Here is a 17,079-nt window from a genome sequence, read left to right as displayed (position 1 = left end):
CGGTCCCAGTATCCCCATCCCAGTTCCACCCCCCCGCAGTTCCCATCTCCTCGCTACGCCCCGCCCCCTGGTTTCAGGCCACGCCCCCCTGGCTCAGGCCACGCCCCCGGCTCAGGCCACGCCCCATCTCCGTGGCTGGTCACGCCCCGCCGCCCCGGCCACGCCCCTGACCACGCCTCGCAACCCCTATCCCCGCGCCCACCGCTTCTGACCACGCCCTAGCCCCGCCCCTTCGCCCTTGGTCTTGCCCTATCCCCCGCCCCGCCGGCCTTTGGCCCCGCCCCTGGCCCCGCCCCGCCGGCCTTGGCCCCGCCCCGCGGCGCCATGGCGGTGTCGGAGGCCGCGGGCGGCTCGTCCTGGGCCGCGCCGGGTCGCGCCGGGCCGGCACCGGGAGCGGCACCGGGAGCGGCACCGGGAGCAGGCCCGGCCCCCGCAGCCGGCCCCGGACCGTGCTGGGCCGCCGTGCTGGCCTGCCTCAGCCTGGCCTGCTCCTACGTGGGCAGCCTTTACGTCTGGGGCAGCCCCCTGCCGCGGTACGGGGCTGGGGGAGCTCCGGGGAGGGGGGGGAATGGGGGGGGAGGGGGGGGAATTGGGGGCTCTGGGGGGCACCTGAGGGGTATGGGGGGTCTCGGGGGTGTCTGGGGGGTACCTGGGGGGAGTATGGGGAGTACGTGGGGGGGTATGGAGGGGTTTGGGGGGCACCTGGGGGTACCTGGGGGGGTATGGGGGGGAATGGGGGGTCTGGGAGGCATCTGGGGGGGTCCGGGGGGTACCTGGGGGGGGGTATGGGGGTGTCTGGGGGGGAATGGGGGATCTGGGGGGGGAGTATGGGGAGTACCTGCGGGGGTATGGGGAGGTTTGGGGGGTACCTGAGGGGGTGTGGGGGGTACCTGGGGGGGAATGAAGGGTCTGGGGGGTACCTGGAGGGGAATGGGGGGGTCTGTAGGGCACCTGGGGGGGGTCTGGGGGGGGTCTATAGGGTGTCTGAGAGGAGTCGCGGGGTCCTGATGGGGTCTATAGGGTGTATTGAGAGTACTTGGGGGGGGGTCTTTGGGGTATTGGGGGGTTCGTAGAGTGTGTAAGGGGGAGTCGTGGGGTCCTGGGGGAGCTCCTTGGTGTCTGTTGGGTGGAGGATGCTGTCGGGGGACCCCCCCCCACGCTGACCCCCCCCCTTGGCCGCAGGGACCACCCATCCGTCATCAAGCGGCGCTTCACCAGCGTCCTGGTGGTCTCGGGGCTCTCCCCGGCCTTCGTCTGGCTCTGGAAGGAGCTGACGGGCATCAAGGTGAGGTTGGGGCAGGGGGGAGCCTAATTTGGGGGTGGGGGGGGCCGGTGGACCCCCCCGAGTGGTGCTGACCCCTCTGTCCTCCCCGCAGCCAGACACCCCGCTGCCGGCACTGCTGGGGCTGCGCCTGGAGGGGCTGGTGCCGGCCACGCTCCTGCCACTGCTGCTCACTATGGTAGGTGTGGGGTGTGGGGGGGGGCACGGCCCCCCCGACCCCCCCTAATCCCCCCTCCACCCCAGATCCTCTTCCTGGGGCCCCTCATCCAGCTCTCCATGGACTGTCCCTGGCGCTGGCTCGACGGCGTCAGGGTGGCTTTCGGTAAGCGGAGGGGGACGACGCACGACTTGGGGGGTGGGGAGCAGTGGGTCAGGGGTCCCAAGGAGGGTGGGGGCCTTGGGAGGGGGCAGCAGCAGGTTTTGGGGGGGGGGTGTTGGGGACCTGGGTGGATTAATGGGGCGCGGTGAGTTTGGGGGTGGCGGAGTTGGGTTTTTGCGGAGGGGGGGGGGAACTGTGGGGTCAGGAGACCCCGAGCGGTGCAGTGGGTTTTGAGGTCAGCGGCGGTGGGTTTTGGGGTGCGGCTGTGCCCCCCCCCTTCTTCGCAGACCCCCGTTTCTGGGCGCTGTGCTTGGGCGACGTGCGCTGGCTGCGGAACCAGGTGGTGGCCCCGCTGACGGAGGAGCTGGTTTTCCGCGCCTGCATGCTGCCCATGCTGGTGCCCTGCACCGGCCCCGGCCCCGCCGTCCTCGCCTGCCCCCTCTTCTTCGGTGTGGGTGAGTGTGCCCCACCCCCCCCCCCACCCAGGGACCCCCCTGACACCCCCAAACTGACCCTCACAGCCCCTTTCTCTCCCCCCAGCTCATTTCCACCACGTTATCGAGCAGCTCCGGTTCCGGCAGGGCTCTGTCAGCAGCATCTTCATGTCGGCAGGTACTGCTGGGGGGGGGGGACGATGACTACAGGGTGCCCGGGGGGGGCCTCGGGGTGCTGGGGGGGGGGGGGATACGGATTGCCTGGGGTGGGGTAGGGTGCCCAGGGGGGATGCAGGGTGTGGAGGGTGCCTGGGTGGGGGCATAAGGTGCTTAAGGGACATTTGGGGTGCATGGGGTGGGATTTGGGGTGCCTGGGGGGGTGTGGGGAGCCGGGGGGGGGGGCACAGGGTTTCTGGGGAGGGGGGGTATGGGGGCGCTCAGCCCCTCCTTGACCGCCCTTTCCCCCTCCCGCAGCTTTCCAGTTCTCCTACACGGCCGTCTTCGGTGCCTACACGGCCTTCATCTTCCTCAGGACAGGTGGGACGCGGGCAGGGTGGGGTGGGGTGGGGGACACGGCGGGGGGGGGATTCAGCCCTGCGGACCCCGCTCTGTCCGTCCGTCCGTCTGTCCCGCAGGTCACCTGGCGGGCCCGGTGCTGTGTCACTCCTTCTGCAACTCCATGGGGTTCCCAGCGGTGGGGGCGGCACTGGAACACCCCCGGCGCCGGGCCCTGCTGCCCTGTTACCTGCTGGGGGTCCTGCTCTTCCTCCTCCTCCTGCACCCCCTCACCGAACCCACCTTCTTCGGGGGGGCCCTGGCCTGCGCCCCCCACCCGGGGGCCACTGTCGTGGTTTAGCTGAGCACCACGCGGCCGCTCGCTCGCCCCGGGTGGGATGGGGAAGGGGACGGGAAAAGGCGAAACCTCGGGGTTTGGGATAAGGGCGGTTTGCTGGGATGGCGCAGGGAAGTAACGACGACGGCGTTTAACAGGACGCGCAACGCGGGTGGCGCGCAACGCAGTTTCTCACCCGACGACTCGGACCGCGCGCTCAGACCCATCCCGAAACCGGACCGTCCCTGAGCCACGCGCCCTGGAGCCGCGTCGCCCCTCCCCGACTGACACCCCCCCCCCTTTTTATACTGAGCATGACGTCATATGGTATGGAATACTTCCCGGCGCTGGTTTGGGTCGCCTGTCCTGGCTGCGTCCCATCCCAGCTTCTGGTGAGAATTAACTCTGTCCCAGCCCAACCCGGGACAGCCCCCTCCCCCCCCTCAACCCCCCCCCCCACCGCCTGCTCCTGCCCTGGGCGTGGGGCGCCTGCCCCGGCCCCCCCCCACCCCCACAGCCCCCCTTTTTATAGGTGCCGCCGCACAGAGCTCTATTTTTGTGATTAAAGTGCTTTAAGCCTTGGTGTGCCTGGACTGGGATGGACTGGGATGGGACTGGGAGGGACTGGGACAGATGGGAAAGGACTAAGGAGGGAGTGGGACAAGCTGGAATGGGATTGGGGGCAGACAGAGGGACTGGGGGGGGGACTGGGACCAACTGGAATGGGACTGGGAGGAACTGGGACACACTGGGAAGGACTACAGAGGGAGTGGGACAGACTGGAATGGGACTAGGGGCAGACAGAGGGACTGGGGGGGGACTGGGACCAACTGGAATGGGACTCGGGATGGACTGGGAGGGACCGGAATGGGACTGGGACCAACTGGAATGGGACTGGGAGGGACTGGGACAGACTGGAATACAGACTGGGAGGGACTGGGGTGGGACCAAGTGGGGTGACTGGGGCCCGACGGGACTGGAACAGACCGGAATGGGACTGGGACGGGGGTGGGAAGGACTGGGAACAACCGGGAGGGGACTGGGACAGACTGGGGGGGGGCGGGGCCAGGAGTGCCCGAGCTCCTTCCCTCCGCCAGGGGGCGCCACCCTGACCGCGCCGCCGCTGCGCGCATGCGCCGTCCCAAGGCAGGTGCGCTGGCGACGCCGCTCGACCATTGGGCGGCGCGAGAGCCAATGGAGGCGTGGGCGTGCCCTCAGGCCCCGCCCCCCTCAGGGACCACCTGCTGCCTGTTTCCAGCGGCGATTTATTCCCTCGCGGCCCCACGTGACTGCCGTACACCCGCTCCGCCCCTGCCGCAGGGCCCCGCCCCCTGCCCCGCCCCGCCCCCCCCCTCGGCTTCCCCCGGGTCCCTCCGCCCGCCGGTTCCACCGCCCCCGTCCCCCCCTCTTAGGGCGGGTTGTCGCAGTCGCGGTCGTGATCGGCGTGGGCACCGCCGCGGGTGGGCGGCCCGTGGCTGTGGGCCTTGCGGATGTGGCGGTAGAGGTCCCCGGACTGGGTGTAGCTGCGCAGGCAATGGCGGCACTCGTAGGGACGCTCCCTCGTGTGCACGGTGGCGTGGCGGCGCAGGGTGTAGGAGCAGGAGAAGGTTTTCCCGCAGGTGGGGCAGGTTGGAGCCTCCTCGGCGAAGAGCCCGAAGCCCCCGCGCCCCTCCAGCGGCGGCAGGAACAACGGCTCCCGCAGCGCCGGCAGCCCGAAGGGCAGCGGCTCCCCAGATGCTTCCCCAAAGGCCGCGGGCCGTGGGGCACGGGACGGCCCGGGGAAGATGCCGGCGGGGCGGCGGGCACCTGCCTCGGGCTCCTCGTCGGAGATCACGATGGCCTCCACCTTGACAGCGTTGGGCAGCAGCCCCCCAGGGGCAGCGGGTGCCCAGGGCCCGGCGCAGAGCCCCCCCGGGGCGGGCAGCTCACCCCCGGGGAAGGCGGCGCGGGGGGCGGCCTCTGTCGAGCTGCTGGGGCTGGGGAGGGGGAGATCCTGGGGGGTGGCGCGGGGCCAGTCGCCCTCCATGCCGGGCTGCGTGGTGTCGGCCACGTCCACGCGGGGCACCGGCGGCTCAGGGGGGAGCGCGCCCTGCTCCTCGCCACCCCCAGCCTGGGGGACCGGGCCCGGGAGGGCCAGGATGGGCGCCCCAGGGCTGGGCGGGTGCTGCTGGGGGGTGGCGGGGGGCAGCGGGGGGCTGCCAGGGGCGTCCTCCTCCCGCTTGGTGCTGTCAGCCTCGGCCGGCACCCGCGCCTGCAGCTTTTTCTTGCAGAGCTTGACGACGTCGTTCATGTGCAGGTAACTGGCGGCCGCCAGCACGTCCTCCAGCGGCGTGGCGGCCAGCGCCAGCCGCCCCTCGTACATGAATTCCAGCAGCAGCCCGAAGGCGGGCGGCGTGACGATCTCGCTGTTCAGGCAAACCAAGTCGCCCTTGTCCAACCTCTCGGCGTAGCACATGTGGAAGAAGGCGCTGCAGGCGGCCAGGACGGCGCGATGGGCCGGGAACGGGGCGCTGCCCACCAGCACGGTGCAATCGCAAAGGAAACCCTGGGCTCGCTGCTCCCGCAACCCCCGCAACAGCTGCCGGCTGTGCTCGGGGAATTCCATGGCGTCCTGCGGCGGGGGGGGGGGGGGGGTCTGTCGGCCTGCGGGGTGACAGGGCAGGGGAGGTTAACCGGGCCCGACCCGGTGACAGGGCCGCAGGAGACCGGTGCCAGCCCGGCTCGCTGAAAGGGACCAGCCCAGGCCGGGAGGCGGCAGGGTCGGCGTGGCAGGGCCCGGTCAGCCCCGGCGGGGCCCGGTCAGCCCCGGTGGGGCCCGGTGAGGCCCGTCCCGGTTCACGCGCCCCCCCCGTCCCCACTCACCACAAAGCAGCGGCCTGGCGACGCCCCGCCCCTACGCGCTTGATTGGCATCCTGACCGGCCGGTCGCTCCCGTCTCCATTGGCCCTTTCTCCTGCCGCTCAACGAGGCCGCGCCGACGACGACCAGCGGCGCCTGTTGATTGGCCGCCGCCTACCGCCACTGCTGATTGGCGGCTGCTGCCGCCCTCCCCGGAAGAGGCGGGCCGTGGTTGCTATGGCCGTGGTTGTCATGACCGCGGGGGCGGGGCGTTGCCGGGGAAGCCCTCAGTGGGCGGTGGGACCCCGGGCCGGCGAGGGTGTTTTGATTGGGCGTGAGGATGTGTCACTCAGCTTTTCCGGGCTTTCATTGGTCTGCTGTCCCCCCCTACACGGTGTGTCCCCGCCTCTTCCCTAGCTCGTGCTCTGATTTGCGCGAGCTCCCATCTCTCACCCCTTCGCCCGCAAATCGCGGGACGGAGAGGGCGGGGCTACGGTTTCCCCGGCAACCACGTGCACCGGGGCGGGGCGGGGAGCGCGCGCCGGCCGGCGGGCCTCGAGCTCCGCCCTCACTGTGGGGCGTGGTCGAGGGCGGGTTCGCGGGCGGGGCTCCTCTCAGCCAATGGGACGCGGCGGCGTGGGGCCAGGGGCGGGGTGAAGGGTCAGGTCCGATCCAAGATGGCGGCGGCGCCGGGGAGGTGAGCGTGCGCCGGGGGGATCCTACGGCCGGGACCCCCCCCCCCTCCCCGGGCCAAACCCCCCCCCCCCTTCGGTGGGACCCCGCGTCCCGGGAACCCCCCGCCCTTCTCCGATGTGTCCCCCGGGCTCCCCACACCGGGACCCCGCCGCCCGGGACCCCCCCACCTCCCCAGACCCGAGCTGCGGCCGAGCCCCACCACCAGCCCCCCCCCCCGCCCATGCCGGTGCTGCCCCGCTCCCCGTTCCCCTTCCTCGGTTGGACCCGGCGTGTGCGTGTGTCCGCACCCCCGTCCCCTTCCCCTTCCCCCGCCGTGGCGGAGGCGAGGCCACGGCCCTGCCCTTCGCCCTGACCCACCCCCGTTCCCCCCCCCCTCCCCGCAGGCGGCGACCGACGGCGCTGCTGCTCTGGGCGGCCCTTTGCTTCGGGGCCGCCCTGGCCGTGGACCGGAGCAACTTCAAGACGTGCGAACAAAGCGGTTTCTGCAGGTGGGTATCGGGGGGGGGGGGAGGACGGACACACGCCCCCACCCACCGGGGGTGGCTGGGGGGGGGAGGCTGGGCCCGGGCTGGTGCTCAGGCTCTCCCGCCTCCCCCCCTGCCGCAGGCGTCAGCGCGGCCTGCAGCCCGGGCACTCGCCGTACCGAGCCCTCCTGGAATCGCTGCAGCTCGGGCCCGATGCCGCCAGGCTGCAGCTCGTCAACGAAGCCACCAAGGTGCGTGAGGGACCAGGGAAGGGGACGCGGGGGCCGGCGCCGTGCTATTGACACCGTGTGCGTGTCGTTCCCTCCCTCCCCGTCCAGGTCCCGCTGCTGCTGGAGCTGTGGGGGCTGCAGGGCAACATGACCCGCATCCGCATCAAGGAGCTGAACCCGCCGCGACCGCGGTTCGAGGTGCCGGATGTGCTGGTGGCGGAGCCGCCAGTGGAACGGTGAGCGCCGAGGCGGAGGGAACGTGAGGTTGGGGAGGGGGACGGATACGCGGGTGGGGGGACGCGGCCGTCCTCAGCACCCCCCCCTTTCCGACAGGCTGGCAGTGACGGGGCGGGACGAGGGGAGCCTGGAGCTGTCGCTGGGCCCCGCGGGACACCGGCTGCTGGTGACGGAGAAACCGTTCCGCATGGACCTGCTGCAGGGCCGGGAGCTGCTCTGCAGCGTCAACGCCCGCGGCCTCCTCTTCTTCGAGCACCTCCGACGCCGCCGGGACTCGTGAGTACGACCGAGGGCGGGCAGCTGTCCCGGCCTCCCCCGCTCCCCCTCCCCCAGGTTTCTCCTCCACCCAGGGCACCCAGCGACCCCCCCCCCCACCTCTCTGGGGAAGCTTGGGGTGCCCGGCTGTCCCTGTTCCCCACCGGTGAAGGTAAACCCCGGGAAAGGGGGGGGGGAACGGCAGCGCACCAAAGGGGCCCCTTCTCACCCCCGCCAAGAGGGAGGGCAGCCTGTGGGGAAAGGGGTTTGGGGGGGGGGGGGGGGCCGGGCCGGGCCGCGTCCGTCTGTCCGTCCGGCGGCTCCTCGCACTGACTCTCGCTGTGTTTCTGTTTCTGGCTGCGCTTCCCCCCCTGCCCGCGCCCCAGTTTCTCGGATAAAGTTAGTAGCTCGGTCGGTAGCTTGTGGGATAAGATCAAGACCCTTTTCCATAGGTAAATCTGTGGCTTCTGCTGCTGTCTCTGCCCCCCCCACACCCACCCCTCCTCTCCCGGGCCCCCAACGGGAGCCCCGGCCAGGGGACAGCGTCCCCCCCAGAGCCCCCTGGGCCAGGCAGGCCCCGGTGAGAGGGAGGAGGAGGGGGCAGGAGCGGCCGGGGCCATCCCTATCCCCCCCCCCGCCCCGAGAAGCGAGGAGCTGCACCCCCCCTGCCCTTCCCTGAGCGAGCTGGGGGGGTGGTTGGGGTGGTCTCCCCATCTTGGGGCCCCAAGTCAGTGCCTGCCGGGGTGTCCCGTGTCGTTCCCCCCACACACACCCCCCGCGAACCTGCTGTGCGTGTGACTCCTGTCTGCGGCGACCAGGGCGTCCCGGCACCCCATAACCGTCCCGTGTTGTGTCCCCCCCTTCTCCAGGGACACCCCCAGGGAGCCCACGGCAGAGGAGGGGGCGGCTGTCGAGGAGCAGGAGGAAGCTGCCGGCGGGACGGAGGATCCCGGCAACCAGAGCGAGAAGGTATTACGGGGAGGGGGGGTGCTCTGGGCGAGGTGCTGGGGGACCAGCAGAGGGATGGGCCCCCCCTTTCTTTTGGGGGGAGCCCTCTGGCCACCCATCCCTAACGGCAGCTGGCCCCGCAGCCCACCGAGGCCGCAGCCGAGGTCGCGGAGGAGCCGGGCTCCTGGGAGGAGACGTTCAAGACTCACACGGACACCAAACCCAACGGTGAGACCCGTCTCGTGGCGGGGCGTGCCGGTATGGGGTGGGGGCTCCCGGTTTCACCCCCACCCTGTCCCCATCGCAGGACCCACTTCGGTGGGACTGGATTTCTCCCTGCCCGGCTTCGAGCACGTCTACGGCATCCCCGAACACGCCGAAAGCCTGCGGCTCCGCACCACCGAGTGAGTGGCGGGGAGGGGAGGGTGACGAGTGACGGTGGCACCGCTGGTGGGGGGGGACGCTGACCCTCCTGGCCTCCCGCAGGGGGGGGGACCCGTATCGCCTCTACAACCTGGACGTCTTCCAGTACGAGCTCTACAACCCCATGGCGCTCTACGGCTCCGTCCCGCTCCTGCTGGCGCACAGCGCCCGCCGCACCCTCGGCATCTTTTGGCTCAACGCCGCCGAAACCTGGGTGGACATCAGCTCCAACACGGCCGGCAAGGTGCGGGGCGGGCGGTTAGGGAAGGGTTTTTGGGGGGGGGGGGGGTCTGACGGGGCTCTGACGTACCCCTGCCCCCCCTCCCCGCCCGCAGACGCTTTTTGGGAAGCTGTTGGATTACATGCAGGGCGGGGGCGAGACGCCGCAGACCGACGTGCGCTGGATGTCGGAGAGCGGCATCATCGATGTTTTTCTGCTGCTGGGCCCCGCGCCCGCCGCCGTGACGGGGCAGTACGCTTCCCTCACCGGTAACGCGGGGGAATTGGCGAAGGGTGGGGGACGGACAGCGCGAACGGAGGGTGCCAGGGACCCTACTCCGAGCCCTGCTGTTTCCCTCCCCCCCCCCCCCAACCTTGCAGGCACCCAGGCGTTGCCCCCCCTCTTCGCTTTGGGTTACCACCAGAGCCGTTGGAATTACAACGACGAGGAGGACGTGGCGGCGGTGGAGAGGGGCTTCGAGGAACACGCCGTCCCCTGCGACGTTCTCTGGCTGGACATCGAACACGCCGACGGCAAACGCTACTTCACTTGGGACCCCAGCAAGTTCCCCCGACCCCGCGCCATGCTGGAACGGTTGGCAGCCAAGAAACGCAAGGTAGGGCGACCCCCGAAAAGGGATTTTTTTTTTGGGGGGGGTTGCGGGGCCCCGCCGGGTGCTGATGTGTGCGTTTTCCACCCGCCCGCCCCCCCAAGATGGTCAGCATCGTGGACCCCCACATCAAGGTGGACAGTGGGTACCGCGTCCACAACGAGCTGCGCTCCCGCGGCTTTTACGTCAAGACGAAGGACGGCAGCGACTACGAGGGCTGGTGCTGGCCGGGTGAGCGGGGCTTGGGGGTGGGGGGGCCCCGGGGGGGTTCCTGGGCACAGGGGGTGGGGGGGGCCTGGGCCATGCTGACCCCTACGCTGTCCTCAGGCTCCGCCGCGTACCCCGACTTCACCAACCCTGAGATGCGCGCGTGGTGGGCCTCCATGTTTGCCTACGACCAGTACGAGGTGAGGATACCCCCCCCCATCGCCGTCGGCCCCCCTTGGCGGGCGTTTGGCCCCCCCCTCCCCCGTTACCCTTTTGCTCTCAAATCGCCGCCTTCCCCTACCGCTCGTGTCCCCCTCTGCCCCCCAATCCCCCCCCCCCAATTGCCGTGAGCCCCCCCCAATCGCTGTGGGCCCCCCCTCAGGGCTCGACCGAGAACCTCTTCACCTGGAACGACATGAACGAGCCCTCGGTCTTCAGCGGCCCCGAGGTGACGATGCACAAAGACGCCGTGCACCACGGCGGTTGGGAGCACCGCGACCTCCACAACCTCTACGGCCTCTACGTGGTGAGCGCAGCCCCCCCCCCTCCACCGACACAGGGCAGGGCGGGGGGAATCCCACGCAGCCTTTTTTTCCACCCCCCGCCCCCTAATTCCTTCTCCCCGCAGCAAATGGCGACGGCCGAAGGGCAGATCCGACGCTCGGGCGGGCAGCACCGACCCTTCGTGCTGAGCCGCGCTTTCTTCGCCGGCTCCCAGCGTTACGGTGAGAGGAAGGGGGGTCACCCTGGGGGTCCCCCACCCTGGTTTGTGTTATCCCCTCTCCCCTCCCTTACGTCTTCCCGTCCCGCAGGCGCGGTGTGGACGGGCGATAACACGGCCGAGTGGGAACACCTCAAGATTTCCATCCCCATGTGCCTCAGCTTCGGGCTGGCCGGTCTCTCCTTCTGCGGCGGTGAGCGGGACGCGGAGCGGAAGGCGGGGGGGGTGCTCGGTGTGCCGGGAAGGGGGCGTCCTGACCCCCTCCTGTCCCCACAGCGGATGTGGGGGGCTTTTTTAAGAACCCCGAGGCGGAGCTGCTGGTACGGTGGTACCAGGCGGGCGCTTTCCAGCCCTTCTTCCGCGCCCACGCTCACCTGGACACGGCGCGCCGCGAGCCCTGGCTCTTCGGGGAGGAAAACGCGGCGCTGATCCGCGCCGCCGTCCGCCAGCGTTACGCTCTCCTGCCGTACTGGTACACCGCTTTTTACCGTAGCCACCGCCAAGGGCTGCCCGTCATGAGGTGAGTGGATGAAGGGGTCCCCGGGGGTTCCCCCACCACCCCAAAATCCCCCACCTGATCCGTGACACCCCCCTCTCCCCTCGCCTCCCCCAGGCCGCTCTGGATGGAGTACCCCGAGGACGCCACCACCTTCGCCATCGACGACCAGTACATGATTGGTGAGGGGGGGGGGGGGGGGTTGCTGTGGGGTTACCCCCACCCCTGAGGCGTCCCCACCCTTGTCACGGGTCCCCCCATCCCCACCCGGGGTCCCCCCACCCCAGCGCTGACCCGGGTCCCCCCCCTTCTTTTTCCCCAGACCGGGCGCTGCTGGTGCACCCCGTGACGGAGCAGGGTGCTCGTGGCGTGCAGGTCTATCTGCCCGGCAAGGGAGAGGTGAGATTTTGGGGGGGGGGGGGGCTGTAAATTTTGGGGGTCCAACCTACCCCCCCTACAACCATTGTCTGCCCCCCCCCCCCAGGTCTGGTACGACGTCGCCTCCCACCAGAAGCACCACGCGCCCCAAACGCTCTACGTGCCGGTGACCATGAGCAGCGTGGGTGATGGGGATGGGGTTTGAGGGGCTGGGGGGGTGTTTTTGGGGGGCTGGAGGTGGGGGGGGACACCCACCTCCCCTCTTCCTCTCCCCACCCCCCCCAGGTGCCGGTGTTCCAGCGCGGGGGGACGGTGGTGCCGCGGCAGGAGCGGGTGCGGCGTTCCACCGAGTGCATGCGGGGGGACCCCTTCACCCTCTACGTGGCCCTCAGCCCCCAGGTGAGTGCGGACCCCCCCCAAGCACCCCCAAACTCCCCCCAACCCCTCCTGCCCCCCTCTGACCCCCCCTCGGTGTCCCCCAGGGAACGGCTGAGGGCGATCTCTTCCTGGACGACGGGCAGAGCTTTGACTACGAGACGAAGGCGCGTTACCTGCACCGGCAGTTCACCTTTGCCGGCAACACGCTGACAGCCAGGTATCCCCCCTTAGGCCCCCCCCCGACACCCCCAGACCCCCCCCGACACCCCCCTGAACCCCCCTTTCTCCTTCCCCGCAGCTCCGCGGACCCCCGGGGCTCCTTCGACACCCCGGCGTGGCTGGAGCGCGTGGTGATCCTGGGCGCGGGGAAACCGGCTGCCGTCGTCCTCCGTCCTGCGGGTGAGTAGGGGGCTTTGGGGGGTGGGGGGTGGGGTCCTGGGGTGGGGTACACCCCCCTAACCCCCCTATCACCCCCTGTGCCCCCCTCCCCAGATGGCTCCGAGATCCGTCTCGACTTCCAGCACGAGGCCGAGACCTCTGTCCTCACCCTGCGCAAGCCGGGGGTCCGCATCGGCGACGACTGGGCCATCGTCCTGCGATAATGCAGAGGGGGGGGCTGCTGCTGGGGGGGTGGGGGGGTGGTTTGGGGGGGGAACCTCCTCCTGCCCCCCTCCTCCCCTCCCCCCCGGGGACCCCCACAGCCCCCCAGGACCCCCCCCACCCCCTATGGGCAGGGAGCTGCCCCATGCCCCCTTGGCTGCTGTAGTGGGGGTTTGTCCCTGGTTGGTTTGGGGGGCTGGGGGGGGGGTGCTGCCTCTGAACGCCCCCCCCCTTCCCCCCAAATGTGGGGGGGGGGGGGGGCTGGGCTGGTGGGGGATGGGGACCAAGCCTCTACCTACCCCTTGTGCCCCCCCCCCCCTCCTCTTATTCATCCCCCCACCCCCGTTTCCTCCCCCAGCGGGGGTCAGCTGGGGTTTGGGGGAGCCCCCCCCATCCCCCCCCCCCCCCGCCATGGCGCACACGGGGCCCTGGGGGGGGGGGGGGGGGGGGGGGGGTGGATAGAGCCGGGCCCCCCTCCCGCGGCTGGGCGGGGCCGGGGGGGTGGGGGGGGGAAGGGCGGCCCCGCGCGGAGTTTTGATAAAACAAATAAAACCAGGAAAAAAAAAAAAAGAAAAGGTGTTTTTTTGAGATTTGCTGGGGGGAGGGGTGCAACCCGGAACCTCGCGGCCGGGGCGCCAGTGGCGGCCGGACCCTGCGGGACGGACCGTGACCGGAAGTGGCGGCCGGAGTGTGGTGGGGAGCGGACCGGAAGTGCCGGCCTGGCCTGGCCCGGCCCGGCCCGGCCCGGCGGAGGCTGCGCGGCCCCGACCACCGGACCCCGGTCGTTACCCCCGGTCCCGGTGCGATTCGGTGGGAATCTTTATCCAACCTCGGCTCCGGCGAGGTGAGTCCAGGCCCTGTCGTCGTGGCAACAGCGCCACGTCCGCATTTGTTTGCTGAGGGGACTGGGAGGGGCGCTGCAGGCCCTGGGGGGAGGGCGCTGGCCTGTACCGGGGGGTCGGGAGGTTACTGGGAGGGAGTGGGAAGGCACCGGGGGGTGCTGGGGTGGGTGTTAGTGCTGGGGCGGAGCGGGAAAGGCACCGGGCAGAGCGTGCTGGGGACTCCAGGACCTCCCCGAACCCCCCCCCCCCCCCCCCCCCCCCCCCCCCCAGGCCCCGGACACACACCGCCCCCCCCCCCCCCGGACCCCCCCAGCGCTGCCATGAGGGTGAAGCTGAAGAACGTTTTCATCGTCTACTTCGTGGTGTCGCTGGTGGGTCTGCTCTGCGCCCTGCTGCAGCTCGGTGAGGGGGGGGGGTGAGGGGGGCCGGGGGGCAGCTCGGGGGGTCCCTGACCCCCCCCCCGGGGGGCTGTTCTGGGGTCCCTGACGCACACGCCCCCCCGTGTCCCCCCCCCCGCCAGGGCAGCCCTGCGACTGCTCCCAGCAGCTGCGGGCAGAGCGGCGACGGGGCCGGGACAGGGACCGGCTGCTGGCGGAGCTGCGGAGTGGGGGGGCCCGGGGGGAGCCCCGGGCACAGGGGGGGGGGCCGCACCCTGCCCACCATCTACGTGGTGACCCCCACCTATGCCAGGTGAGACACCCCCCCCCCCCCCCGGTCTTGTACAGCCTGTCTTGGCCCCCCCAGACCCATTTACCCCCCCAAACAACCTGACCTGGCCCTCCCAGCCTGTCCTGGCCCCCCCAGACCCATTTCCTCCCCCTGCAGCCTATCGTGGCCCCCCTGTACCCATTTCCCGCCCTGAACAACCTGACCTGGCCCCCCAGACCCATTTCCCCCTCCACCTACAGAGTGTCCTGGCCCCCCCCAGACCCATTTCCCACCCCCCAGACCTATTTCCCCTTACACAGCCCAGTCTGGGCCACCCCCAGCTCGATCTGCTCCCCCCACCCCACAGCCTCCTTGGCTTCACACGGCCTCTGCAACCCCCTGGGACCCCCCTGGAGCCCCCCCCCACAGCCCCTTTTGCCCACCCCCCCATTTTAGGCCGGTACAGAAGGCGGAGCTGGTGCGGCTGTCGCAGACGCTGCTTCACGTGCGGGCGCTGCACTGGGTGGTGGTGGAGGACGCGGCGGCCCCCACGGCGCTGGTGGGGGGGCTGCTAGCCGGTAGCGGGGTGCCCTTCACCCACCTGAACGTCGAGACCCCCCCCGAACGTCGCCGACGTCCCGGGGACCCCCCCTGGCTACGTCCTCGCGGCGTCGAACAGCGCAACCGGGCGCTGCAGTGGTTGCGGGAGACGCGGGCGCCCGGCGAGAGCGGCGTGGTCTACTTCGCCGACGACGACAACACCTACAGCCTGCGCCTCTTCGAGGAGGTAGGGACCCCCCTGAGCCCCCCAAAACTTCCTAACCCCTCCTGAGCCCCCCCAAACCTCCTACCCAACCCCGAGCCCCCACCTCCTGCTTCCTGGCTCTTAACGCCCCCGGTTTGTGCTTCTTTGAGGTGATGAAGCGTGCTGTTACCCCCAGCCTCTTCCGGAACTCCCTCCAACCCCCCCCCACTCTCTACAGCTCCCTTGAGCCCCCCCAGAGCCCCCCAATTCCTTCATAAACTCCCCCCCCAAACTCTCCTAACCCCCTAGAGCCCCCCAATTCCCCCTACACTCCCCTAACCCCTCTAAAGCCCCCCAATTCCTCCACAAACTTCCCCCTAGAGCTCCCCAATTCCCCCCAAACTCCTCCCAGAGCCCCTCTGATTCCTCCCCTAACCCCCCCAGAGCCCCCAATTCCTCCCCTAACCCCCCCAGAGCCCCCAATTCCCCCCAAACTCCCCCCTAGAGCCCCCAATTCCCCCAAACTCCCCCCTAGAGCCCCCAATTCCCCCCAAACTCCCCCCTAGAGCCCCCTAATTCCTCCCCTAACTCCTCCCAGAGCCCCCCAATTCCTCCCCTAATTCTCCCCAAACTCCTCCCAGAGCCCCCCAGTTCCTCCCCTAATTCTCCCCAAACTCCCCTAAAGGCCCCCTAATTCCTCCCCTAACCCCCCCGAGCCCCCTAGAGCCCCCCAATCCCCCCCAACTTCCCCTAACCCCCCCCAACATCCCCTAGCCCCTTAACTCTTCTGCCGCTCCGCATCCCCAACCTCTGCCTCTTTAAAAGGCCGTGCTGCTCTGTGTGTCCCCCCCCAAACCGCTCCTCCCTGAGCCCCCCAACACCTATTCTCCCCCCTCCCCTAGATGCGCAGCACCCGCGGGGTGGCCGTCTGGCCGGTGGGGCTGGTGGGGGGCCTGCGTTTCGAACGGCCGCTGGTTGCGGGGGGCCGCGTGGTGGGCTTCCATACCGCCTGGAAACCGGAGCGCCCCTTCCCGCTGGATATGGCCGGATTCGCCGTGGGGCTGCCCCTGCTGTTGGCGCGACCCGCCGCTCGCTTCGACCCCCAAGCCGAGAGGGGTTACCTGGAGAGCAGTCTGCTGGGGGGGCTCGTGTCCCCCGCCGAGCTGGAGCCCAAGGCGGACAACTGTACGCAGGTAGGGGCCGGGGAGGGGGTTCCTCTGGGGTTTGAGGGGTCCCCTGGGGAGTTCTGGGGTCCTTGGAGGGTCCTTCAGGGGTTTGAGGGGGCCCCCAGGGAGTTCCAGGGTCCCTCAGAGGTTTGAGTGGTCCCCCAGAGGGTTCTGGGGTCCCTGGAGGGTCCTTCAGGGGTTTGAGGGGGCCCTCAGGAGGTTCTGGGGTTCCTCTGGGGTTTGAGGGGTCCCCTGGGGAGTTCTGGGATCCCTGGAGGGTCCTTCAGGGGTTTGAGGGGGCCCTCAGGGGGTTCTAGGGTCCCTGGGAGGGGTCCATCAGGGGGTCCCAGGGTCCCTCAGAGGTTTGAATGGTCCCCCAGAGGGTTCTGGGGTCCCTCAGGGGGTCCTTCAGGGGTTTGAGGGTGGCCCTCAGAGGAGTTCTGGGCTCCCTGGAGGGTCCATCAGGGGTTTGAGTGGTCCCTTGGGGGGTTCTGGTGTCCCTGGGGGGTCCCTCAGGGATTTGAGGGGGCCCCCAGGGGGTTCCAGGGTCCCTCAGAGGTCTGAGTGGTCCCTTGGAGGGTCCTGGGGTCCTTCAGGGCTCCAGGGGGTCCCTCAGGGGGTCTTGGGGTCCCATGGGGGCCCAGCAAAGTGCTGGGGGGGGGACGGGACGGACTCATCTCCCCAGCTGAGCTGGAGCCCAAGGCAGACAGCTGCACCCAGATGGGGGTCTGGGGGGGCCTTGGGGTTCCTGGGGTCCCTTGAGGGGTCCTTGGGGGGTCCCAGGCTGCAGTGGGGGGGTCCTGCTGACATCCTGCCCCCCCCCCCAGGTGCTGGTGTGGCACACACGGACGGAGAAGCCGAAGCTGCGGCAGGAGGAGCAGCTGCAGCGCGAGGGACGGGGCTCCGACCCCCACATCGAGGTGTGAGGGAACCCCCCCGTGTCCGTCCCCCCCCCCCCGCCCCACACCGCAGGGACCCCTCCGCCCTGGGGACACACCGGATGTGGGGACCCCCCCCTCCCCGGGGACATTTGGACTTTATTTATCAACACCCCCCCCCCTCCTTTTCCCGCGGGGCTCCACAGCCGAGTGTCGTCTCCGCAATAAACTC

At 70.3% G+C, this 17,079-nt stretch overlaps 4 protein-coding genes across 8 annotated transcripts; 3 read left to right on the top strand and 1 right to left on the bottom strand.

Moving 5' to 3' along the window:
- The first annotated feature begins 148 nt into the window (after positions 1-148).
- On the top strand, positions 149-3,440 carry RCE1 (Ras converting CAAX endopeptidase 1). 2 transcript variants are annotated; one of them, XM_054808309.1, is made up of 8 exons: positions 149-533; positions 1,183-1,285; positions 1,377-1,460; positions 1,526-1,604; positions 1,889-2,056; positions 2,142-2,213; positions 2,510-2,572; positions 3,026-3,440. In XM_054808309.1, exons 1-8 carry the CDS (start codon positions 325-327, stop codon positions 3,268-3,270), a joined length of 1,023 nt encoding a protein of 340 aa, XP_054664284.1. In that variant the 5' UTR covers positions 149-324; the 3' UTR covers positions 3,271-3,440. The 2 variants fall into 2 exon arrangements, with proteins under 2 accessions (XP_054664284.1, XP_054664285.1); XM_054808310.1 differs by having other exon boundaries at positions 152-533; positions 2,671-3,167.
- A 791-nt stretch (positions 3,441-4,231) lies between these two features.
- ZBTB3 (zinc finger and BTB domain containing 3) lies at positions 4,232-5,754 on the bottom strand. Its single transcript, XM_054808307.1, has 2 exons — positions 5,730-5,754; positions 4,232-5,510 (listed from the first exon to the last, which is right to left on the bottom strand). The coding sequence occupies exon 2, from the start codon at positions 5,470-5,472 to the stop codon at positions 4,276-4,278; it is 1,197 nt and encodes a 398-aa protein (XP_054664282.1). The 5' UTR covers positions 5,473-5,510; positions 5,730-5,754; the 3' UTR covers positions 4,232-4,275.
- Positions 5,755-6,346: 592 nt separating this feature from the next.
- On the top strand, positions 6,347-12,839 carry GANAB (glucosidase II alpha subunit). 4 transcript variants are annotated; one of them, XM_054808303.1, is made up of 25 exons: positions 6,347-6,402; positions 6,785-6,889; positions 7,008-7,116; positions 7,204-7,331; positions 7,429-7,608; positions 7,974-8,039; positions 8,457-8,556; positions 8,679-8,763; positions 8,843-8,939; positions 9,022-9,202; positions 9,327-9,447; positions 9,559-9,794; positions 9,893-10,019; positions 10,116-10,195; positions 10,378-10,521; positions 10,624-10,720; positions 10,808-10,909; positions 10,993-11,236; positions 11,330-11,394; positions 11,535-11,611; positions 11,697-11,771; positions 11,876-11,989; positions 12,073-12,185; positions 12,267-12,367; positions 12,461-12,839. In XM_054808303.1, the coding sequence occupies exons 1-25, from the start codon at positions 6,383-6,385 to the stop codon at positions 12,568-12,570; spliced, it is 2,877 nt and encodes a 958-aa protein (XP_054664278.1). In that variant the 5' UTR covers positions 6,347-6,382; the 3' UTR covers positions 12,571-12,839. The 4 variants fall into 4 exon arrangements, with proteins under 4 accessions (XP_054664278.1, XP_054664277.1, XP_054664279.1 ...); XM_054808302.1 differs by having other exon boundaries at positions 9,294-9,447; positions 12,461-12,835; XM_054808306.1 differs by lacking the exon at positions 6,347-6,402 and adding an exon at positions 6,416-6,419 and having other exon boundaries at positions 6,783-6,889; positions 9,294-9,447; positions 12,461-12,835.
- A 410-nt stretch (positions 12,840-13,249) lies between these two features.
- Positions 13,250-17,062, top strand: B3GAT3 (beta-1,3-glucuronyltransferase 3). The gene is given in 7 exon segments (XM_054808319.1): positions 13,250-13,412; positions 13,681-13,812; positions 13,931-14,046; positions 14,048-14,100; positions 14,515-14,845; positions 15,706-15,996; positions 16,797-17,062. Coding segments are annotated over 6 exon segments (972 nt in total). The 5' UTR covers positions 13,250-13,412; positions 13,681-13,730; the 3' UTR covers positions 16,896-17,062.
- The last annotated feature ends 17 nt before the right edge of the window (positions 17,063-17,079 follow it).

The sequence above is a fragment of the Grus americana genome, chromosome 35 (genome assembly GCF_028858705.1).
Source record: "Grus americana isolate bGruAme1 chromosome 35, bGruAme1.mat, whole genome shotgun sequence".
Lineage (NCBI taxonomy): Eukaryota > Metazoa > Chordata > Aves > Gruiformes > Gruidae > Grus > Grus americana.
The sequence above is the reverse complement of the archived record's forward strand: the minus strand, read 5'-3'. Positions and strand labels throughout refer to the sequence as shown.